This window comes from Oncorhynchus gorbuscha, linkage group LG10 (genome assembly GCF_021184085.1).
Source record: "Oncorhynchus gorbuscha isolate QuinsamMale2020 ecotype Even-year linkage group LG10, OgorEven_v1.0, whole genome shotgun sequence".
Classification (NCBI taxonomy): Eukaryota; Metazoa; Chordata; class Actinopteri; order Salmoniformes; family Salmonidae; genus Oncorhynchus; species Oncorhynchus gorbuscha.
The window spans coordinates 6,724,325-6,744,832 of NC_060182.1; the positions used below are offsets into that span (position 1 = coordinate 6,724,325).

Here is a 20,508-nt window from a genome sequence, read left to right on the forward strand (position 1 = left end):
GAGATGGGAGGGGCTGTACAGCTAGGTGAACAGCAGAGAGTGGGGGGCTGTACAGCTAGGTGAACAGCAGAGAGAGGGGGAGGGGGCTGTACAGCTAGGTGAACAGCAGAGAGAGGGGGGTGTACAGCTAGGTGAACAGCAGAGAGGGGGGGGCTGTACAGCTAGGTGAACAGCAGAGAGAGGGGAGGGGCTGTACAGCTAGGTGAACAGCAGAGAGAGGGGGGCTGTACAGCTAGGTGAACAGCAGAGAGGGGGGCTGTACAGCTAGGTGAACAGCAGAGAGAGGGGAGGGGGCTGTACAGCTAGGTGAACAGCAGAGAGAGGGGAGGGGGCTGTACAGCTAGGTGAACAGCAGAGAGGGGGGCTGTACAGCTAGGTGAACAGCAGAGAGAGGGGAGGGGGCTGTACAGCTAGGTGAACAGCAGAGAGAGGGGAGGGGGCTGTACAGCTAGGTGAACAGCAGAGAGGGGGGGGCTGTACAGCTAGGTGAACAGCAGAGAGAGAGAGGGGGTCTGTGCTTTACGGATATGTGAACAGCAGAGAGAGGGGGGGGGGCTGTGCTTTACGGATATGTGAACAGCTGAGTGAGAGGGGGGCTGTGCTTTACAGATATGCTCTTTAATTCTCTCTCTCTCTCTGTCTCTGGATGTGCTGTGTTGGGTTTGATAGATAGGGTTTCTTGTGCTTCAGTCAGTCAGATCGATCATAGTTCGGACTCTGGCGAATGAATATTCTGATAACCCGTCTTGGTCGGTGTCCCGGTACCATATCCAGCCGCGTTGGTCATCTCCTGGGCTCCGCCGGGCCCCAGGTAGGGGCGGTGAGAAGGCATGGGCGAGGGGCTGGGGCTGGGGGTGCCTTTACCGAGGATGAAGCGGGACTCGTTCTCCTCTTCTAGGCCAGAGAGGTCCTTGGTCATGCCTTTACGGTAGGAGACGGACAGCTTGTTGGAGCCGTCAGAGAGCAGGTTGAAGTGGCGGGCGATGAAGACGCAGGGGAGAGGAAGCATGGCAGCGATGATGAGGGAGTAGGCCACGCCCAGAGCCCACGGAGGGTAGGAGAGGAACTTCTCCGACGCCTAGCAGAGGGAGAAGGAGAGGGAGGAGAGAGGAGAGGGAGGACGAAGAAGAGGGGAGAGGAGGAGAGTGAAGATTGAGACATTGAGATACAGATTCAGAAAAGCTTTTAGTGTCCCAATATTGGGAAATTGGGTTTGCAACTGCATAAAAACACAAGAAACAAGTGTATATGACCTACAAACACATGATAAACTGATTGGACAGTAAATACAAACACAGGATAAACTGATTGGACAGTAAATACAAACACATGATAAACTGATTGGACAGTAAATACAAACACAGGATAAACTGATTGGACAGTAAATACAAACACAGGATAAACTGATTGGACAGTAAATACAAACACAGGATAAACTGATTGGACAGTAAATACAAACACATGATAAACTGATTGGACAGTAAATACAAACACAGGATAAACTGATTGGACAGTAAATACAAACACAGGATAAACTGATTGGACAGTAAATACAAACACATGATAAACTGATTGGACAGTAAATACAAACACAGGATAAACTGATTGGACAGTAAATACAAACACAGGATAAACTGATTGACAGTAAATACAAACACAGATAAACTGATTGGACAGTAAAACAAACACAGGATAAACTGATTGGACAGTAAATACAAACACAGGATAAACTGATTGGACAGTAAATACAAACACAGGATAAACTGATTGGACAGTAAATACAAACACAGGATAAACTGATTGGACAGTAAATACAAACACAGGATAAACTGATTGGACAGTAAATACAAACACAGGATAAACTGATTGGACAGTAAATACAAACACAGGATAAACTGATTGGACAGTAAATACAAACACATGATAAACTGATTGGACAGTAAATACAAACACAGGATAAACTGATTGGACAGTAAATACAAACACAGGATAAACTGATTGGACAGTAAATACAAACACATGATAAACTGATTGGACAGTAAATACAAACACATGATAAACTGATTGGACAGTAAATACAAACACAGGATAAACTGATTGGACAGTAAATACAAACACATGATAAACTGATTGGACAGTAAATACAAACACAGGATAAACTGATTGGACAGTAAATACAAACACATGATAAACTGATTGGACAGTAAATACAAACACAGGATAAACTGATTGGACAGTAAATACAAACACATGATAAACTGATTGGACAGTAAATACAAACACATGATAAACTGATTGGACAGTAAATACAAACACATGATAAACTGATTGGACAGTAAATACAAACACATGATAAACTGATTGGACAGTAAATACAAACACATGATAAACTGATTGGACAGTAAATACAAACATAGATGGAATATAAAGTTCCTTCAGATATGTTTCACACCCAGTGACGTTTTCCACATTTTGTTGTGTTATAAAGTGGGATTCAAATGGATTTAATTGTAATCTTGGGTAAAAACATTTACACAAAATACTCTGCAATGTTAAAGTGGAAGACAAATTGGATAAGTATTCACCCTACTGAGTCAATACATTTTAGAATCCCCTTTGGCAGCGATTACAGCTGTGAGTCTCTCTGGGTAAGTCTCTAGAGTCCTTCACACCTGGATTGTACAACATTTGTCCATTAGTCTTTAGAAAAATCTTCAAGCTCTGTCAAGTTGGTTGTTCATCATTGCTAGAAAGCCATTTTCAAATAGTAACTAGGCCACCCAGGAACATTCAATGTTAGATTGTTAGATATTACTGCACGGTCGGAACTGGAAGCACAAGCATTTCGCTACACTCACATTAACATCTGCTAACCATGTGTATGCGACCAATAACATTTGATTTGATTTGAATGCCATCTTGGTAACCAACTCCAGTGTAGATTTGGCTTTGTGTTTTAGGTTGAAATGTGAATTTGAAAGCAGACTGAATCAGGTTTTCCTCTAGGATTTTGCCTGTGCTTTGCTTTATTCTGTCATTTTTATTTTGTCATTTTACTCCCTAGTCCTTGCTGATGACAAACATACTCATAACATGATGCAGCCACCACCACAAATTAAAATATGAAGAGTGGTACTCAGTGATGTGTTGTGTTGGATTTGCCCCAAACATGACGCTTTCTATTCAGGACTAAAAAGTTCATTTTCTTTGCAATATTTTTTTTTATAGTGCCTTGTTGCAAACAGGATGCATGTTTTGGTATGTTATTATTCTTACTCTCTGGCAACTAAGTTAGAAAGTGACCGGGTGTGTTGATACACCATCAAAAACCTAATTAATAACGTTTACTGTTCAAAAGCATATCCAGTATCCACTTTATGTATGTTGTCACACATCTACCAATCGGTGCCCTTCTTTACGAGGCATTGAATAACCTCCCTGATCTTAGTGGTTGAATCTGTGCTTGATATTCACTACTCGAATGAGGGACCTTACAGAATAATTGTATTTTTGGGGTATAGAAATGGGGTTAATGATTAAAACATCACGTTAAATACTTTTTATTGAACACAGAATGAGTCCATGCAAATTATTATGTGATTTTACAATTTATTAAGCACATTTTAAATTCTGAACTTATTTAGGTTTGCCATAACAAAGGGGATGAATACTTACTGACTCAAGACATTTCAGCTTTTTACATTTTAAAAATTAATTTAGAAACAATTTTACAAAGCGAATTAAAAAGGGTGTGAATACTTCTAAAGACACTTTATATAAAGTGAAGCAGTCCGTGACGAGGAAGATGAGGGTGAGTTAACCATTGACCAAGAGGAGATCATTTTAAAGGGAAAGTAAATGCATGTGTGAAAACAAAAGATGCTTCAAAGAGAACCATGCCGTACAAAACCCATCCGGGCTCGAAGGACCATGAAAGAAATTGCCACTTTTGTAGTCATTGGACTAAGAGTGAGATTCCGGTTAGGTGAAATGGGATGGATTAGCACAAATGCGTTAGAGCTAAACTGGTGTAACAAAGGTAAAGATTCACTGACCAGTTCCTCCACCCAGGCATTGTACCCAGCAGGACTGACGGACATCTCTATCACAGTGGCAACGATGAGCACGGTGAGACAGGCAGGAGATACGTACTTCCACATATAGAAATAGAAAGAGTAAGGTCTGAAACCCAACATGTCCTCTAGGTCCTGCATGAACCTGAGAGAGAGAGAGAGAGAGAGAAGAGAGACAGAGAGAGAGAGAGAGAGAGAGAGAGAGAGAGAGAGAGAGAGAGAGAGAGAGAGAGAGAGAGAGAGAGAGAGAGAGAGAGAGAGAGAGAGAGAGAGAGAGAGAGAGAGAGAGAGAGAGAGAGAGAGAGAGAGAGAGAGAGAGAGAGAGAGAGAGAGGAAGGATGGATGGACGGAAGGAAGGAAGGAAGGAAGGAAGGAAGGAAGGAAGGAAGGAAGGAAGGAAGAAGATTAAAGGTGGGGATGAACACAATCAATTTTACAAAGCTATTTCTCCTAGGCACTGCTGTAAGGTAATATGTACGTTCCTTGTGTCATGTTACGCATCCAGTACCTCTTGGTGCCGTAGATCCAGGCCACAGATATATTCTCCAGCATAACCACCACAGTGAGAGGCAGGCCAGCTGAGTAGTCATCAAACATGGTCACAAAGTAGTTCCCGGAGCGCTGGACGAACAGCAGGCCACAGAAGAACGCCACAATGCAACAACCAACTGAGAAGGAAGAAGGAAGAAGAGAGAAGGAGGAGGAAACATTAATAATCATACCTACAGACCACAGAAGAAGACTACGATGCAACTGCCTACTGAGAGAGGTGGACTAGAGAAAGAAAGATGTCAGGCTGTTTATATGACTACATTTCGGATGCTTACCAATTCAAAGTAAGGCCTACAACATATAGTCTCTTTCAACAGCCATTGGCTGACCTTTGACTTCTGACTGATAAAGAATCATCCAACCAACCAATAGAAGCCTTACCACAGAGGAACTCCTTGCGGATCTTGGGGAAGGCGTCCAGTACAGGTGTGGTGATCCCTGTCATGGTGCCGATCATGGACCCCAGCCCCAGGTTAATCAGCATGAAGAAGAACATCACAGACCAGAAGGGAGAGGCAGGGAAGTGGGTCATGGCCTCAGTGAAGGCGATGAAGGCCAGGCCTGTTCCCTGAACTGCCTAGAGAAAGAGAGAGGGAGGGAAAAAGAGATGTTTTATCCATGTGTCCTCACTATATTTCACTTCATATAATGAGACGACTGTTTTCCATCTAAAAGTGGTTGTAGATGATGTTGTAGATGATGTTGGAAGTGCTTTGGGTGTTGATAAGAGTATGAAATCTCTACTTTATAGGCTAGTTCCCCAGACCGAAAGCAGGACTAGAAAAATCAGGACTATAGATTTACATCAAAGGCCACAAAAATATATATACACTGCTCAAAAAAATAAAGGGAACACTAAAATAACACATCCTAGATCTGAATGAATTAAATATTTTTATTAAATACTTTTTTCTTTAGATAGTTGAATGTGCTGACAACAAAATCACAAAAAAATTATCAATGGAAATCAAATTTATCAACCCATGGAGGTCTGGATTTGGAGTCACACTCAAACTTAAAGTGGAAAACCACACTACAGGCTGATCCAACTTTGATGTAATGTCCTTAAAACAAGTCAAAATGAGGCTCAGTAGTGTGTGTGGCCTCCACGTGCCTGTATGACCTCCCTACAACGCCTGGGCATTCTCCTGATGAGGTGGCGGATGGTCTCCTGAGGGATCTCCTCCCAGACCTGGACGAAAGCATCTGCCAACTCCTGGACAGTCTGTGGTGCAACGTGGCGTTGGTGGATGGAGCGAGACATGATGTCCCAGATGTGCTCAATTGGATTCAGGTCTGGGGAACGGGCGGGCCAGTCCATAGCATCAATGCCTTCCTCTTGCAGGAACTGCTGACACACTCCAGCCACATGAGGTCTAGCATGGCCAACCGCACCAGCATATGGTCTCACAAGGGGTCTGAGGATCTCATCCCGGTACTCAATGGTAGTCAGGCTACCTCTGGCGAGCACATGGAGGGCTGTGCGGCCCCCCATGGAAATGCCACCCCACACCATGACGGACCCACCGCCAAACCGGTCAAGCTGGAGGATGTTGCAGGCAGCAGAACGTTCTCCACGGCGTCTCCAGACTGTCTCCAGACTGTCACGTCTGTCACATGTACTCAGTGTGAACCTGCTTTCATCTGTGAAGAGCACAGGGCGCCAGTGGCGAATTTGCCATTCTTGGTGTTCTCTGGAAAATGCCAAACGTCCTGCACGGTGGTGGGCTGTAAGCACAACCCCCACCTCTGGACGTCGGGTGCTCATACCACCATCATGGAGTCTGTTTCTGACCGTTTGAGGAGACATATGCACATTTGTGGCCTGCTGGAGGTAATTTTTCCTACTGGAGGTCACTGGCTCTGGCAGTGCTCCTCCTGCTCCTCCTTGCACAAAGGCGGAGGTAGCGGTCCTGCTGCTGGGTTGTTGCCCTCCTACGGCCTCCTCCACGTCTCCTGATGTACTGGCCTGTCTCCTGGAAGCGCCTCCATGCTCTGGACACTACGCTGACAGACACAGCAAACCTTTTTGCCACAGCTCACATTGATGTGCCATCCTGGATGAGCTGCACTACCTGAGCTACTTGTGTGGGTTGTAGACTCCGTCTCATGCTACCGCTAGAGTGAAAGCACCGCCAGCATTCAAAAGTGACCAAAACATCAGCCAGGAAGCATAGGAACTGAGAAGTGGTCTGTGGTCACCCCCAGCAGAACCACTCCTTTATTGGGGGTGTCTTGCAAATTGCCTATAATTTCCACCTGTTGATTATTCCATTTGCACAACAGCATGTGAAATGTATTGTCAATCAGTGTTGCTTCCTAAGTGGACAGTTTGATTTCACAGAAGTGTGATTGACTTGTAGTTACATTGTGTTGTTTAAGTGTTCCCTTTATTTTTTTGAGCAGTGTATTTCTTGTGAAAATGTAAAAAAAAAAATAAACCAAATCAGACCAACATACCTGGTGGAGTTTGTCCTCCAGTATACGGGGTCCAGTCCCAACGTACCTTGTTGAGTTTGTCCTCCAGTATACGGGGTCCAGTCCCAACGTACCTTGTTGAGTTTGTCCTCCAGTATACGGGGTCCAGTCCCAACGTACCTTGTTGAGTTTGTCCTCCAGTATACGGGGTCCAGTCCCAACGTACCTTGTTGAGTTTGTCCTCCAGTATACGGGGTCCAGTCCCAACATACCTGGTGGAGTTTGTCCTCCAGTATACGGGGTCCAGTCCCAACGTACCTTGTTGAGTTTGTCCTCCAGTATACGGGGTCCAGTCCCAACGTACCTTGTTGAGTTTGTCCTCCAGTATACAGGGTCCAGTCCCAACATACCTGGTGGAGTTTGTCCTCCAGTATACGGGGTCCAGTCCCAACGTACCTTGTTGAGTTTGTCCTCCAGTATACGGGGTCCAGTCCCAACGTACCTTGTTGAGTTTGTCCTCCAGTATACAGGGTCCAGTCCCAACATACCTTGTTGAGTTTGTCCTCCAGTATACGGGGTCCAGTCCCAACGTACCTTGTTGAGTTTGTCCTCCAGTATACGGGGTCCAGTCCCAACGTACCTTGTTGAGTTTGTCCTCCAGTATACGGGGTCCAGACCCAACATACCTTGTTGAGTTCGTCCTCCAGTATACGGGGTCCAGACCCAACATACATTGTTGAGTTCGTCCTCCAGTATACGGGGTCCAGACCCATCATACCTTGTTGAGTTCGTCCTCCAGTATACAGGGGTCCAGTCCAAGCTGACTGAAGCTGTCCTCCCTGACAGTCTTGATCTCTCCATACATCTCCTGATAGTCCACAGCTGACAGGTGAGAGAAGTTGACATGGGGAGGGATCAGATCATGGCTCAACACACCTGTGTTCAGGTAACCTAGGATCTTCTCACCATTCCTGTAGAAAGGAGGAGAACGGAGAGGAGGAAAGTGTTAGTGTTAATTGTGAGATAGTGATTTCATCTAGCTGTATTCATAGTAACAGGTAGGAAAGACCGAGTGGGTAGGGATAGTGCTGAAAAATATTGACTCTATTTTACAATGACAATAGATGGTTGGTTAAGCTATTTGACGTTTACAAAATTATTAGAGTTTGGCGCTTGAGGGTGACTGCACTTGAAGAAAGTTCTTGAAATATTCTGTATTGATTGACCTTCATGTCTTAAAGTAATGATGGACTGTAGGGATTCTCTGAAAAATTTGAGCTGTTCTTACAATGACAATAGATGGTTGGACTTGTCTTTCACCAAATTAGGGTATCTTCTGTATACCACTACCTTAAAAACAAAACTGATTTGCTCAAACTTACATTAAGATGGACTGAATTTTGACAAATTAACTTTTAACAAGGCACACCTGTTAATTGAAATGCATTCCAGGTGAGTAGCTCATGAAGCTGGTTGAGAGAATGCCAAGAGTGTGCAAAGCTGTCATCAAGGCAACGGGTGGCTAATTTGAAGAATCTCAAATATAAAATATATTTAAATTTGTTTAACACTTTTTTGGTTACTACATGATTCCATATGTGTTATTTCATAGTTTTGAAGTCTTCACTATTATTCTACAATGTAGAAATAAAGAAAAAACCCTTGAATGAGTAGGTGTTCTAAAACTTTTGACCGGTAGTGTATATATACACAGTTGAAGTCAGAAGTTTACATACATGTAGGTTGGAGTCGTTAAAACTTGTTTTTCAACCACTCCACTAATTTCTTGTTAACAAACTATAGTTTTGGCAAGTCGGTTAAGACATCTACTTTGTGTATGACACAAGTCATTTTTCCAACAATTGTTTACAGACGGATTATTTCACTTATAATTCACTGTATCACAATTTCAGTGGGTCAGAAGTGTACATACACTAAGTTGACTGTGCCTTTAAACAGCTTGGAAAATTCCAGAAAATAATGCTATGGCTTTAGAAGCTTCTGATAGGCTAATTAACATCATTTGAGTCAATTGGAGGTGTACCTGTGGATGTATTTCAAGGGCTACCTTCAAACTCAGTGCCTCTTTGCTTGACATCATGGGAAAATCAAAAGAAATCAGCCAAGACCTCAGGAAAAAAAATTGTAGACCTCCACAAGTCTGGTTCATTCTTGTGAGCAATTTCCAAATGCATGAAGGTACCACGTTCATCTGTACAAACAATAGTACGCAAGTATAAACACCATGGGACCACGCAGCCATCATACTGCTCAGGAAGGAGAAATGTTCTTTCTCCTAGAGATGAATGTACTTTGCCGCAAAAAGTGCAAATCAATCCCAGAACAACAGCAAAGGACCTTGTGAAGATGCTGGAGGAAACAGGTACAAAAGTATCTATATCCACAGTAAAACGGGTCCTATATCGACATAACCTGAAAGGCCGCTCAGCAAGGAAGAAGCCTCTGCTCCAAAACCGCCATAAAGAAGCCAGACTGGCTTGCAACTGCACATGGGGTCAAAGATGGTACTTTTTGGAGAAATGTCCTCTGGTTTGATGAAACAAAAATAGAACTGTATTGCCATAATGACCATCGTTATGTTTGCAAGGTGAAGAACACCATCCCAACCGTGCAGCACTAGGGAGGCAGCATCATGTTGTGGGGGTGCTATGCTGCAGGAGGAACAGGGGCACATCACAGATGGCATCATGAGGGATGGAAATTATGTGGATATATTGAAGCAACATCTCAAGACATCACTCAGGAAGGTAAAGCTTGGTCGCAAATGGGTCTTCCAAATGGACAATGATCCCAAGCATACTTCCAAAGTTGGCAACAAAGTCAAGGTATTGGAGTGGCCATCACAAAACCCTGACCTCAATCATATAGCAAATTTGTGGACAGAACTGATAAAGTGTGTGCGAGCAAGGAGGCCTACAAACCTGACTCAGTTACACCAGCTCTGTCAGGAGGAATGGGCTAAAATTCAACCAAGTTATTGTGGGTAGCTTGTGGAAGGCTCCCCAAAACATTTGACCCAAGTTCTACAATTTAAATGCAATGCTACCAAATACTAATTGAACTCCTGACCCACTGGGAATGTGATGAAAAAAATCTGAAATAAATCATTCTCTCTACTATTATTCTGACATTACACATTCTTAAAATAAAGTGGTGATCCTAACTGACCTAAAACAGGGAATTTTACTAGGATTAAATGTCAGGAATTGTGAAAAACTGACTTTAAATGTATTTGACTAAGGTGTATGTAAACTTCCGACTTCAACTGTATATTTATATATATATAATTTATAAGTCAAAAAATGGATGTAGCAACTACAGATTGCCCCTTTAAGTTTATCAAACGTGTACAAGTTTGAGCATGTGTCCATTAGGCCTTTTTATCAGCATGAATTAGATTGAGCAATGAAAGCTCCACTTTTATCCCATAGGCTGGGATCCGCACTATGCAGCTGTTATCCCATAGGCTGGGATCCGCACTATGCAGCTGTTATCCCATAGGCTGGGATCCACACTATGCAGCTGTTATCCCATAGGCTGGGATCCGCACTATGCAGCTGTTATCCCATAGGCTGGGATCTGCACTATGCAGCTGTTATCCCATAGGCTGGGATCCACACTATGCAGCTGTTATCCCATAGGCTGGGATCTGCACTATGTAGCTGTTATCCCATAGGCTGGGATCTGCACTATGCAGCTGTTATCCCATAGGCTGGGATCCACACTATGCAGCTGTTATCCCATAGGCTGGGATCTGCACTATGCAGCTGTTATCCCATAGGCTGGGATCCGCACTATGCAGCTGTTATCCCATAGGCTGGGATCTGCACTATGCAGCTGTTATCCCATAGGCTGGGATCTGAACTATGCAGCTGTTATCCCATAGGCTGGGATCCGCACTATGCAGCTGTTATTCCATAGGCTGGGATCTGCACTATGCAGCTGTTATCCCATAGGCTGGGATCTGCACTATGCAGCTGTTATCCCATAGGCTGGGATCCACACTATGCAGCTGTTATCCCATAGGCAGGGATCCACACTATGCAGCTGTTATTCCATAGGCTGGGATTTGCACTATGCAGCTGTTATCCCATAGGCTGGGATCCACACTATGCAGCTGTTATCCCATAGGCTGGGATCCACACTATGCAGCTGTTATCCCATAGGCTGGGATCCACACTATGCAGCTGTTATCCCATAGGCTGGGATCCACACTATGCAGCTGTTATCCCATAGGCTGGGATCTGCACTATGCAGCTGTTATCCCATAGGCTGGGATCTGCACTATGCAGCTGTTATCCCATAGGCTGGGATCTGCACTATGCAGCTGTTATCCCATAGGCTGGGATCCGCACTATGCAGCTGTCGCAAGAGAGCATTTTTCACTGGCTGTCCACTGGTTTCAAAAACAATGATCGATCGGCATCTTAAACTTCTTGAATTCAACCATTATTGGGTTCAAATACACATTTAGATTTGTGAACAGCCATCCACAACAACCACAATGCATAAGGCTCAAATAGCTAAATGAGAGAGCAGCAGTGTGATTCACATCAATGCGCTATGTAGGTATCAATAATAAGTGATATCCGTATCGCCGTAGTCTACACCACTGCTGCCATTCTTAACTTCAAGCGTTTATTCAAATTGTATAATCTTTGGATGCCGACAGCAGTCGCACCATTGGAAGACATAGCTTGGACTGTAGCCTACAAAAGCCTATTCCTGCTCTTTTACCGCGATCCATCAAACACATTTGGTGTGTCATCATAGTGGTCTCTGACATCATAGTGGTCTCTGACATCATAGCGGTCTCTGACATCATAGCGGTCTCTGACATCATAGTGGTCTCTGACATCATAGCGGTCTCTGACATCATAGTGGTCTCTGACATCATAGTGGTCTCTGACATCATAGCGGTCTCTGACATCATAGTGGTCTCTAACATCATAGTGGTCTCTGACATCATAGTGGTCTCTGACATCATAGTGGTCTCTGACATCATAGCGGTCTCTGACATCATAGTGGTCTCTGACATCATAGTGGTCTCTGACATCATAGCGGTCTCTGACATCATAGTGGTCTCTGACATCATAGTGGTCTCTGACATCATAGTGGTCTCTGACTTGTGGTCAAACTCACTCAGGTGGAACAAACTTAAACTTGTTCCTTTTTTCAATGTTGATTTGAATGTCATTGAGAAAACAGAGGGTCAAATATTTTTTTTTCCCAAACATCCTTTCTGAATTTAAAAGTAATCCTCAAAGTAGTCATCTAGTTTTTCAAAAGTATCTGTAATCTGATTAGAATATTTTTGCAGGTAACATAACGGATTACAGTTACCGTTTTTTTTTTTGTTGTAATCCCTTACATGTAACAGATGAATATGTAATGTATGTAATAAATGACTCCCCAACCCTGCCCAAAAAACACATCATATTAAGTCAATATTCAAGAGGAACGACTGGTTATACAGTAGATGAACTCTAGAAGACAGCACAAACATATCTGGGATAAGATATACTCACTCCACAACACATTTCTCGTTCATGATGTTGGCCTTGAACCCCAGCACGGCGAACACCACCAGCGTAGCCAGGATGGAGGTGATGAAGTTGATGATAGAGACCAGTGCTGCGTCAAAGTGACAGTTGTTGTCCCGTTTGTTGTAGCTGGAGAAGGCTATGACCCCTCCGAACCCCAGGCCCAGAGCGAAGAACACCTGGGTGGCTGCCTCCCTCCATACCTGGGGCTCCAGCATCTTCTCCAACTGGGGTTAGAGGTCAGAGGTAACTATGTAATGTTCCACACAATCATGGCCTGTCCTTTTGCACTTAACAAGAGGAGTAAGACATTATCTAGTGCGAGTACCTAAGTCAGCCATTGGAGGGAGACAACAACCACGATTTCACACTTTCAGTCTGATGTCACTCTAAGGATCCAGACATCCAGCATGGAGGCATTGAACACATGAATTATGGTTGAGTGTCATTCAAAGAAAATGTTTCACTAAAACACTCCTCTATCTAGCTATCCAAGAGTGAGGATCAACGTTCCCTGCAAAGAATGGGATGCAAGAGGTACAAAAGACTGCAGGACAAACACAGCCCTGAGACGAGAGTTTCCCTACATAGAATCCAGTCCAGACAGACAAACACAGCCCTGAGACTAGAGTTTCCCTACATAGAATCCAGTCCAGACAGACAAACACAGCCCTGAGACTAGAGTTTCCCTACATAGAATCCAGTCCAGACAGACAAACAGACAGTGCCCTGAGACGAGAGTTTCCCTACATAGAATCCAGTCCAGACAGACAAACACAGCCCTGAGACTAGAGTTTCCCTACATAGAATCCAGTCCAGACAGACAAACAGACAGTGCCCTGAGACTAGAGTTTCCCTACATAGAATCCAGTCCAGACAGACAAACAGACAGTGCCCTGAGACGAGAGTTTCCCTACATAGAATCCAGTCGAGACAGACAAACACAGCCCTGAGACGAGAGTTTCCCTACATAGAATCCAGTCCAGACAGACAAACACAGCCCTGAGACTAGAGTTTCCCTACATAGAATCCAGTCCAGACAGACAAACACAGCCCTGAGACTAGAGTTTCCCTACATAGAATCCAGTCCAGACAGACAAACAGACAGTGCCCTGAGACGAGAGTTTCCCTACATAGAATCCAGTCCAGACAGATAAACACAGCCCTGAGACTAGAGTTTCCCTACATAGAATCCAGTCCAGTCAGACAAACACAGCCCTGAGACTAGTTTCCCTACATAGAATCCAGTCCAGACAGACAAACACAGCCCTGAGACTAGAGTTTCCCTACATAGAATCCAGTCCAGACAGACAAACAGACAGTGCCCTGAGACTAGAGTTTCCCTAAATAGAATCCAGTCCAGACAGACAAACAGACAGTGCCCTGAGACTAGAGTTTCACTACATAGAATCCAGTCCAGACAGTCAAACAGACAGTGCCCTGAGACTAGAGTTTCCCTACATAGAATCCAGTCCAGACAGACAAACAGACAGTGCCCTGAGACTAGAGTTTCCCTACATAGAATCCAGACAGACAAACAGACAGTGCCCTGAGACTAGAGTTTCCCTAAATAGAATCCAGTCCAGACAGACAAACAGACAGTGCCCTGAGACTAGAGTTTCACTACATAGAATCCAGTCCAGACAGACAAACAGACAGTGCCCTGAGACTAGAGTTTTCCTAAATAGAATCCAGTCCAGACAGACAAACAGACAGTGCCCTGAGACTAGAGTTTCCCTAAATAGAATCCAGTCCAGACAGACAAACACAGCCCTGAGACTAGAGTTTCCATACATAGAATCCAGTCAAGACAGACAAACAGACAGCCCTGAGACTAGAGTTTCCCTACATAGAATCCAGTCCAGACAGACAAACAGACAGTGCCCTGAGACTAGAGTTTCCCTACATAGAATCCAGTCCAGACAGACAAACACAGCCCTGAGACTAGAGTTTCCCTACATAGAATCCAGTCCAGACAGACAAACAGACAGTGCCCTGAGACTAGAGTTTCACTACACAGAATCCAGTCCAGACAGACAAACAGACAGTGCCCTGAGACGAGAGTTTCCCTACATAGAATCCAGTCCAGACAGTCAAACAGACAGTGCCCTGAGACTAGAGTTTCCCTACATAGAATCCAGTCCAGACAGACAAACAGACAGTGCCCTGAGACGAGAGTTTCCCTACATAGAATCCAGTCCAGACAGACAAACAGACAGTGCCCTGAGACTAGAGTTTCCCTACATAGAATCCAGTCAAGACAGACAAACAGACAGTGCCCTGAGACTAGAGTTTCCCTACATAGAATCCAGTCCAGACAGATAAACACAGCCCTGAGACTAGAGTTTCCCTACATAGAATCCAGTCCAGACAGACAAACAGACAGTGCCCTGAGACTAGAGTTTTCCTACATAGAATCCAGTCCAGTCAGACAAACACAGCCCTGAGACTAGTTTCCCTACATAGAATCCAGTCCAGACAGACAAACACAGCCCTGAGACTAGAGTTTTCCTACATAGAATCCAGTCCAGTCAGACAAACACAGCCCTGAGACTAGTTTCCCTACATAGAATCCAGTCCAGACAGACAAACACAGCCCTGAGACTAGAGTTTCCCTACATAGAATCCAGTCCAGACAGACAAACAGACAGTGCCCTGAGACTAGAGTTTCCCTACATAGAATCCAGTCCAGACAGACAAACACAGCCCTGAGACTAGAGTTTTCCTACATAGAATCCAGTCCAGTCAGACAAACACAGCCCTGAGACTAGTTTCCCTACATAGAATCCAGTCCAGACAGACAAACACAGCCCTGAGACTAGAGTTTCCCTACATAGAATCCAGTCCAGACAGACAAACAGACAGTGCCCTGAGACTAGAGTTTCCCTACATAGAATCCAGTCCAGACAGACAAACACAGCCCTGAGACTAGAGTTTTCCTACATAGAATCCAGTCCAGTCAGACAAACACAGCCCTGAGACTAGTTTCCCTACATAGAATCCAGTCCAGACAGACAAACACAGCCCTGAGACTAGAGTTTCCCTACATAGAATCCAGTCCAGACAGACAAACACAGCCCTGAGACTAGAGTTTCCATACATAGAATCCAGTCAAGACAGACAAACAGACAGTGCCCTGAGACTAGAGTTTCCCTACATAGAATCCAGTCCAGACAGACAAACAGACAGTGCCCTGAGACTAGAGTTTCCCTACATAGAATCCAGACAGACAAACAGACAGTGCCCTGAGACTAGAGTTTCCCTAAATAGAATCCAGTCCAGACAGACAAACAGACAGTGCCCTGAGACTAGAGTTTCACTACATAGAATCCAGTCCAGACAGTCAAACAGACAGTGCCCTGAGACTAGAGTTTCCCTACATAGAATCCAGTCCAGACAGACAAACAGACAGTGCCCTGAGACTAGAGTTTCCCTACATAGAATCCAGACAGACAAACAGACAGTGCCCTGAGACTAGAGTTTCCCTAAATAGAATCCAGTCCAGACAGACAAACAGACAGTGCCCTGAGACTAGAGTTTCACTACATAGAATCCAGTCCAGACAGACAAACAGACAGTGCCCTGAGACTAGAGTTTCCCTAAATAGAATCCAGTCCAGACAGACAAACAGACAGTGCCCTGAGACTAGAGTTTCCCTAAATAGAATCCAGTCCAGACAGACAAACACAGCCCTGAGACTAGAGTTTCCATACATAGAATCCAGTCAAGACAGACAAACAGACAGTGCCCTGAGACTAGAGTTTCCCTACATAGAATCCAGTCCAGACAGACAAACAGACAGTGCCCTGAGACTAGAGTTTCCCTACATAGAATCCAGTCCAGACAGACAAACACAGCCCTGAGACTAGAGTTTCCCTACATAGAATCCAGTCCAGACAGACAAACAGACAGTGCCCTGAGACTAGAGTTTCACTACACAGAATCCAGTCCAGACAGACAAACAGACAGTGCCCTGAGACGAGAGTTTCCCTACATAGAATCCAGTCCAGACAGTCAAACAGACAGTGCCCTGAGACTAGAGTTTCCCTACATAGAATCCAGTCCAGACAGACAAACAGACAGTGCCCTGAGACGAGAGTTTCCCTACATAGAATCCAGTCCAGACAGACAAACAGACAGTGCCCTGAGACTAGAGTTTCCCTACATAGAATCCAGTCAAGACAGACAAACAGACAGTGCCCTGAGACTAGAGTTTCACTACATAGAATCCAGTCCAGACAGACAAACAGACAGTGCCCTGAGACGAGAGTTTCCCTACATAGAATCCAGTCCAGACAGTCAAACAGACAGTGCCCTGAGACTAGAGTTTCCCTACATAGAATCCAGTCCAGACAGACAAACAGACAGTGCCCTGAGACGAGAGTTTCCCTACATAGAATCCAGTCCAGACAGACAAACAGACAGTGCCCTGAAACTAGAGTTTCACTACATAGAATCCAGTCCAGACAGACAAACAGACAGTGCCCTGAGACTAGAGTTTCCCTACATAGAATCGAGTCCAGACAGTCAAACAGACAGTGCCCTGAGACGAGAGTTTCCCTACATAGAATCCAGTCCAGACAGACAAACAGACAGTGCCCTGAGACTAGAGTTTCCCTACATAGAATCCAGTCCAGACAGACAAACAGACAGTGCCCTGAGACTAGAGTTTCCCTACATAGAATCCAGTCCAGACAGACAAACAGACAGTGCCCTGAGACTAGAGTTTCCCTACATAGAATCGAGTCCAGACAGTCAAACAGACAGTGCCCTGAGACGAGTTTCCCTACATAGAATCCAGTCCAGACAGACAAACAGACAGTGTCCTGAGACTAGAGTTTCCCTAAATAGAATCCAGTCCAGACAGACAAACAGACAGTGTCCTGAGACTAGAGTTTCCCTATGATGACAGCCACTCTGTAGTCTGAGTGTGATGACAGCCACTCTGTAGTCTGAGTGTGATGACAGCCACTCTGTAGTCTGAGTGTGATGACAGCCACTCTCTAGTCTGAGTGTGATGACAGCCACTCTGTAGTCTGAGTGTGATGACAGCCACTCTCTAGTCTGAGTGTGATGACAGCCACTCTGTAGTCTGAGTGTGATGACAGCCACTCTCTAGTCTGAGTGTGATGACAGCCACTCTGTAGTCTGAGTGTGATGACAGCCACTCTGTAGTCTGAGTGTGATGACAGCCACTCTGTATTCTGAGTGTGATGACAGCCACTCTGTAGTCTGAGTGTGATGACAGCCACTCTGTAGTCTGAGTGTGATGACAGCCACTCTGTAGTCTGAGTGTGATGACAGCCACTCTGTAGTCTGAGTGTGATGACAGCCACTCTGTAGTCTGAGTGTGATGACAGCCACTCTCTAGTCTGAGTGTGATGACAGCCACTCTGTAGTCTGAGTGTGATGACAGCCACTCTCTAGTCTGAGTGTGATGACAGCCGGTCTCTAGTCTGAGTGTGATGACAGCCACTCTGTAGTCTGAGTGTGATGACAGCCGGTCTCTAGTCTGAGTGTGATGACAGCCACTCTCTAGTCTGAGTGTGATGACAGCCACTCTGTAGTCTGAGTGTGATGACAGCCACTCTCTAGTCTGAGTGTGATGACAGCCACTCTCTAGTCTGAGTGTGATGACAGCCACTCTCTAGTCTGAGTGTGATGACAGCCACTCTGTAGTCTGAGTGTGATGACAGCCACTCTGTAGTCTGAGTGTGATGACAGCCACTCTCTAGTCTGAGTGTGATGACAGCCACTCTGTAGTCTGAGTGTGATGACAGCCACTCTGTAGTCTGAGTGTGATGACAGCCACTCTCTAGTCTGAGTGTGATGACAGCCACTCTCTAGTCTGAGTGTGATGACAGCCACTCTGTAGTCTGAGTGTGATGACAGCCACTCTGTAGTCTGAGTGTGATGACAGCCACTCTCTAGTCTGAGTGTGATGACAGCCACTCTCTAGTCTGAGTGTGATGACAGCCACTCTCTAGTCTGAGTGTGATGACAGCCACTCTCTAGTCTGAGTGTGATGACAGCCACTCTCTAGTCTGAGTGTGATGACAGCCACTCTCTAGTCTGAGTGTGATGACAGCCACTCTGTAGTCTGAGTGTGATGACAGCCACTCTGTAGTCTGAGTGTGATGACAGCCACTCTGTAGTCTGAGTGTGATGACAGCCACTCTGTAGTCTGAGTGTGATGACAGCCACTCTCTAGTCTGAGTGTGATGACAGCCACTCTGTAGTCTGAGTGTGATGACAGCCACTCTGTAGTCTGAGTGTGATGACAGCCGGTCTCTAGTCTGAGTGTGATGACAGCCACTCTCTAGTCTGAGTGTGATGACAGCCACTCTGTAGTCTGAGTGTGATGACAGCCACTCTGTAGTCTGAGTGTGATGACAGCCACTCTCTAGTCTGAGTGTGATGACAGCCACTCTGTAGTCTGAGTGTGATGACAGCCGGAGATATTGGATGGCTGCGTTGGATGGCTGTGTTGTATATCAGATGGCTGTGTTGTATATCAGATGGCTGTGTGGGATGTCGGATGGCTGTGTTGGATATCAGATGGCTGTGTGGGATGTCGGATGGCTGTGTTCGATATCAGATGGCTGTGTTGGATATCAGATGGCTGTGTTGGATATCGGATGGCTGTGTTGGATATCAGATGGCTGTGTTGGATATCGGATGGCTGTGTTGTATATCAGATGGCTGTGTTGTATATCAGATGGCTGTGTTGGATGTTGGATGGCTGTGTTGGATGTTGGATGGCTGTGTTGGATATCAGATGGCTGTGTTGGATATCGGATGTATGTGTTGGATGTTAGATGGCTGTGTTGGATGTTGGATGGCTGTGTTGGATGTTGGATGGCTGTGTTGGATGGCTGTGTTGGATGTTGGATGGCTGTGTTGGATATCAGATGGCTGTGATGTATATCGGATGGCTGTGTTGTATATCAGATGGCTGTGTTGTATATCGGATGGCTGTGTTGGATATCGGATGGCTGTGTTGGATATCAGATGGCTGTGTGGGATGTCGGATGGCTGTGTTGGATGGCTGTGTTGGATATCAGATGGCTGTGTTGGATATCGGATGGCTGTGTTGGATATCAGATGGCTGTGTTGGATATCGGATGGCTGTGTTGGATATCAGATGGCTGTGTTGGATGGCTGTGTTGTATATCAGATGGCTGTGTTGGATATCAGATGGCTGTGTTGGATATCAGATGGCTGTGTTGTATATCAGATGGCTGTGTTGGATATCAGATGGCTGTGTGGGATGGCGGATGGCGGTGTTGGATATCGGATGGTTGTTTTGGATATCAGATGGCTGTGTTGGATGGCTGTGTTGGATATCAGATGGCTGTGTTGGATATCAGATGGCTGTGTTGTATATCGGATGGCTGTGTTGGATATCAGATGGCTGTGTTGGATATCAGATGGCTGTGTGGGATGTCGGATGGCGGTGTTGGATGTCGGATGGCTGTGTGGAATGTCGGATGGCTGTGTTGGATATCGGATGGCTGTGTTGGATGTTGCATGGCTGTGTTGGATGTTGGATGGCTGTGTGGGATGTTGGATGGCTGTGTTGGATATCAGATGGCTGTGTTGTATATCGGATGGCTGTGTTGGATATCAGATGGCTGTGTTGGATATCAGATGGCTGTGTTGGATATCAGATGGCTGTGTTGGATATCAGATGGCTGTGTTGGATATCAGATGGCTGTGTTGGATATCGGATGGCTGTGTTGGATATCAGATGGCTGTGTAGGATGTTGGATGGCTGTGTTGGATGGCTGTGTTGGATGTTGGATGGCTGTGTTGGATATCAGATGGCTGTGTTGGATATCGGATGGCTGTGTTGGATGTTGCATGGCTGTGTTGGATGTTGGATGGCTGTGTGGGATGTC

At 45.2% G+C, this 20,508-nt stretch overlaps 1 protein-coding gene across 2 annotated transcripts in view; it reads right to left on the reverse strand.

Annotated features, from left to right (window-relative positions):
- Window positions 1-98: 98 nt before the first annotated feature.
- The window catches only part of LOC124045480 (sodium-dependent neutral amino acid transporter SLC6A17-like), a 125,902-nt gene continuing 105,492 nt past the window's right edge, over window positions 99-20,508 (reverse strand). For both annotated transcript variants that reach the window (XM_046364797.1, XM_046364798.1), the window contains exons 7-12: window positions 12,593-12,834; window positions 7,822-8,014; window positions 5,007-5,202; window positions 4,582-4,741; window positions 4,056-4,218; window positions 99-1,078 (exon numbers count right to left, since the gene is read on the reverse strand). In XM_046364797.1, coding sequence (XP_046220753.1) covers window positions 704-1,078; window positions 4,056-4,218; window positions 4,582-4,741; window positions 5,007-5,202; window positions 7,822-8,014; window positions 12,593-12,834 — 1,329 coding nt within the window. In that variant the 3' untranslated portion in view covers window positions 99-703. The remainder of the gene's footprint in view (window positions 1,079-4,055; window positions 4,219-4,581; window positions 4,742-5,006; window positions 5,203-7,821; window positions 8,015-12,592; window positions 12,835-20,508) is intronic.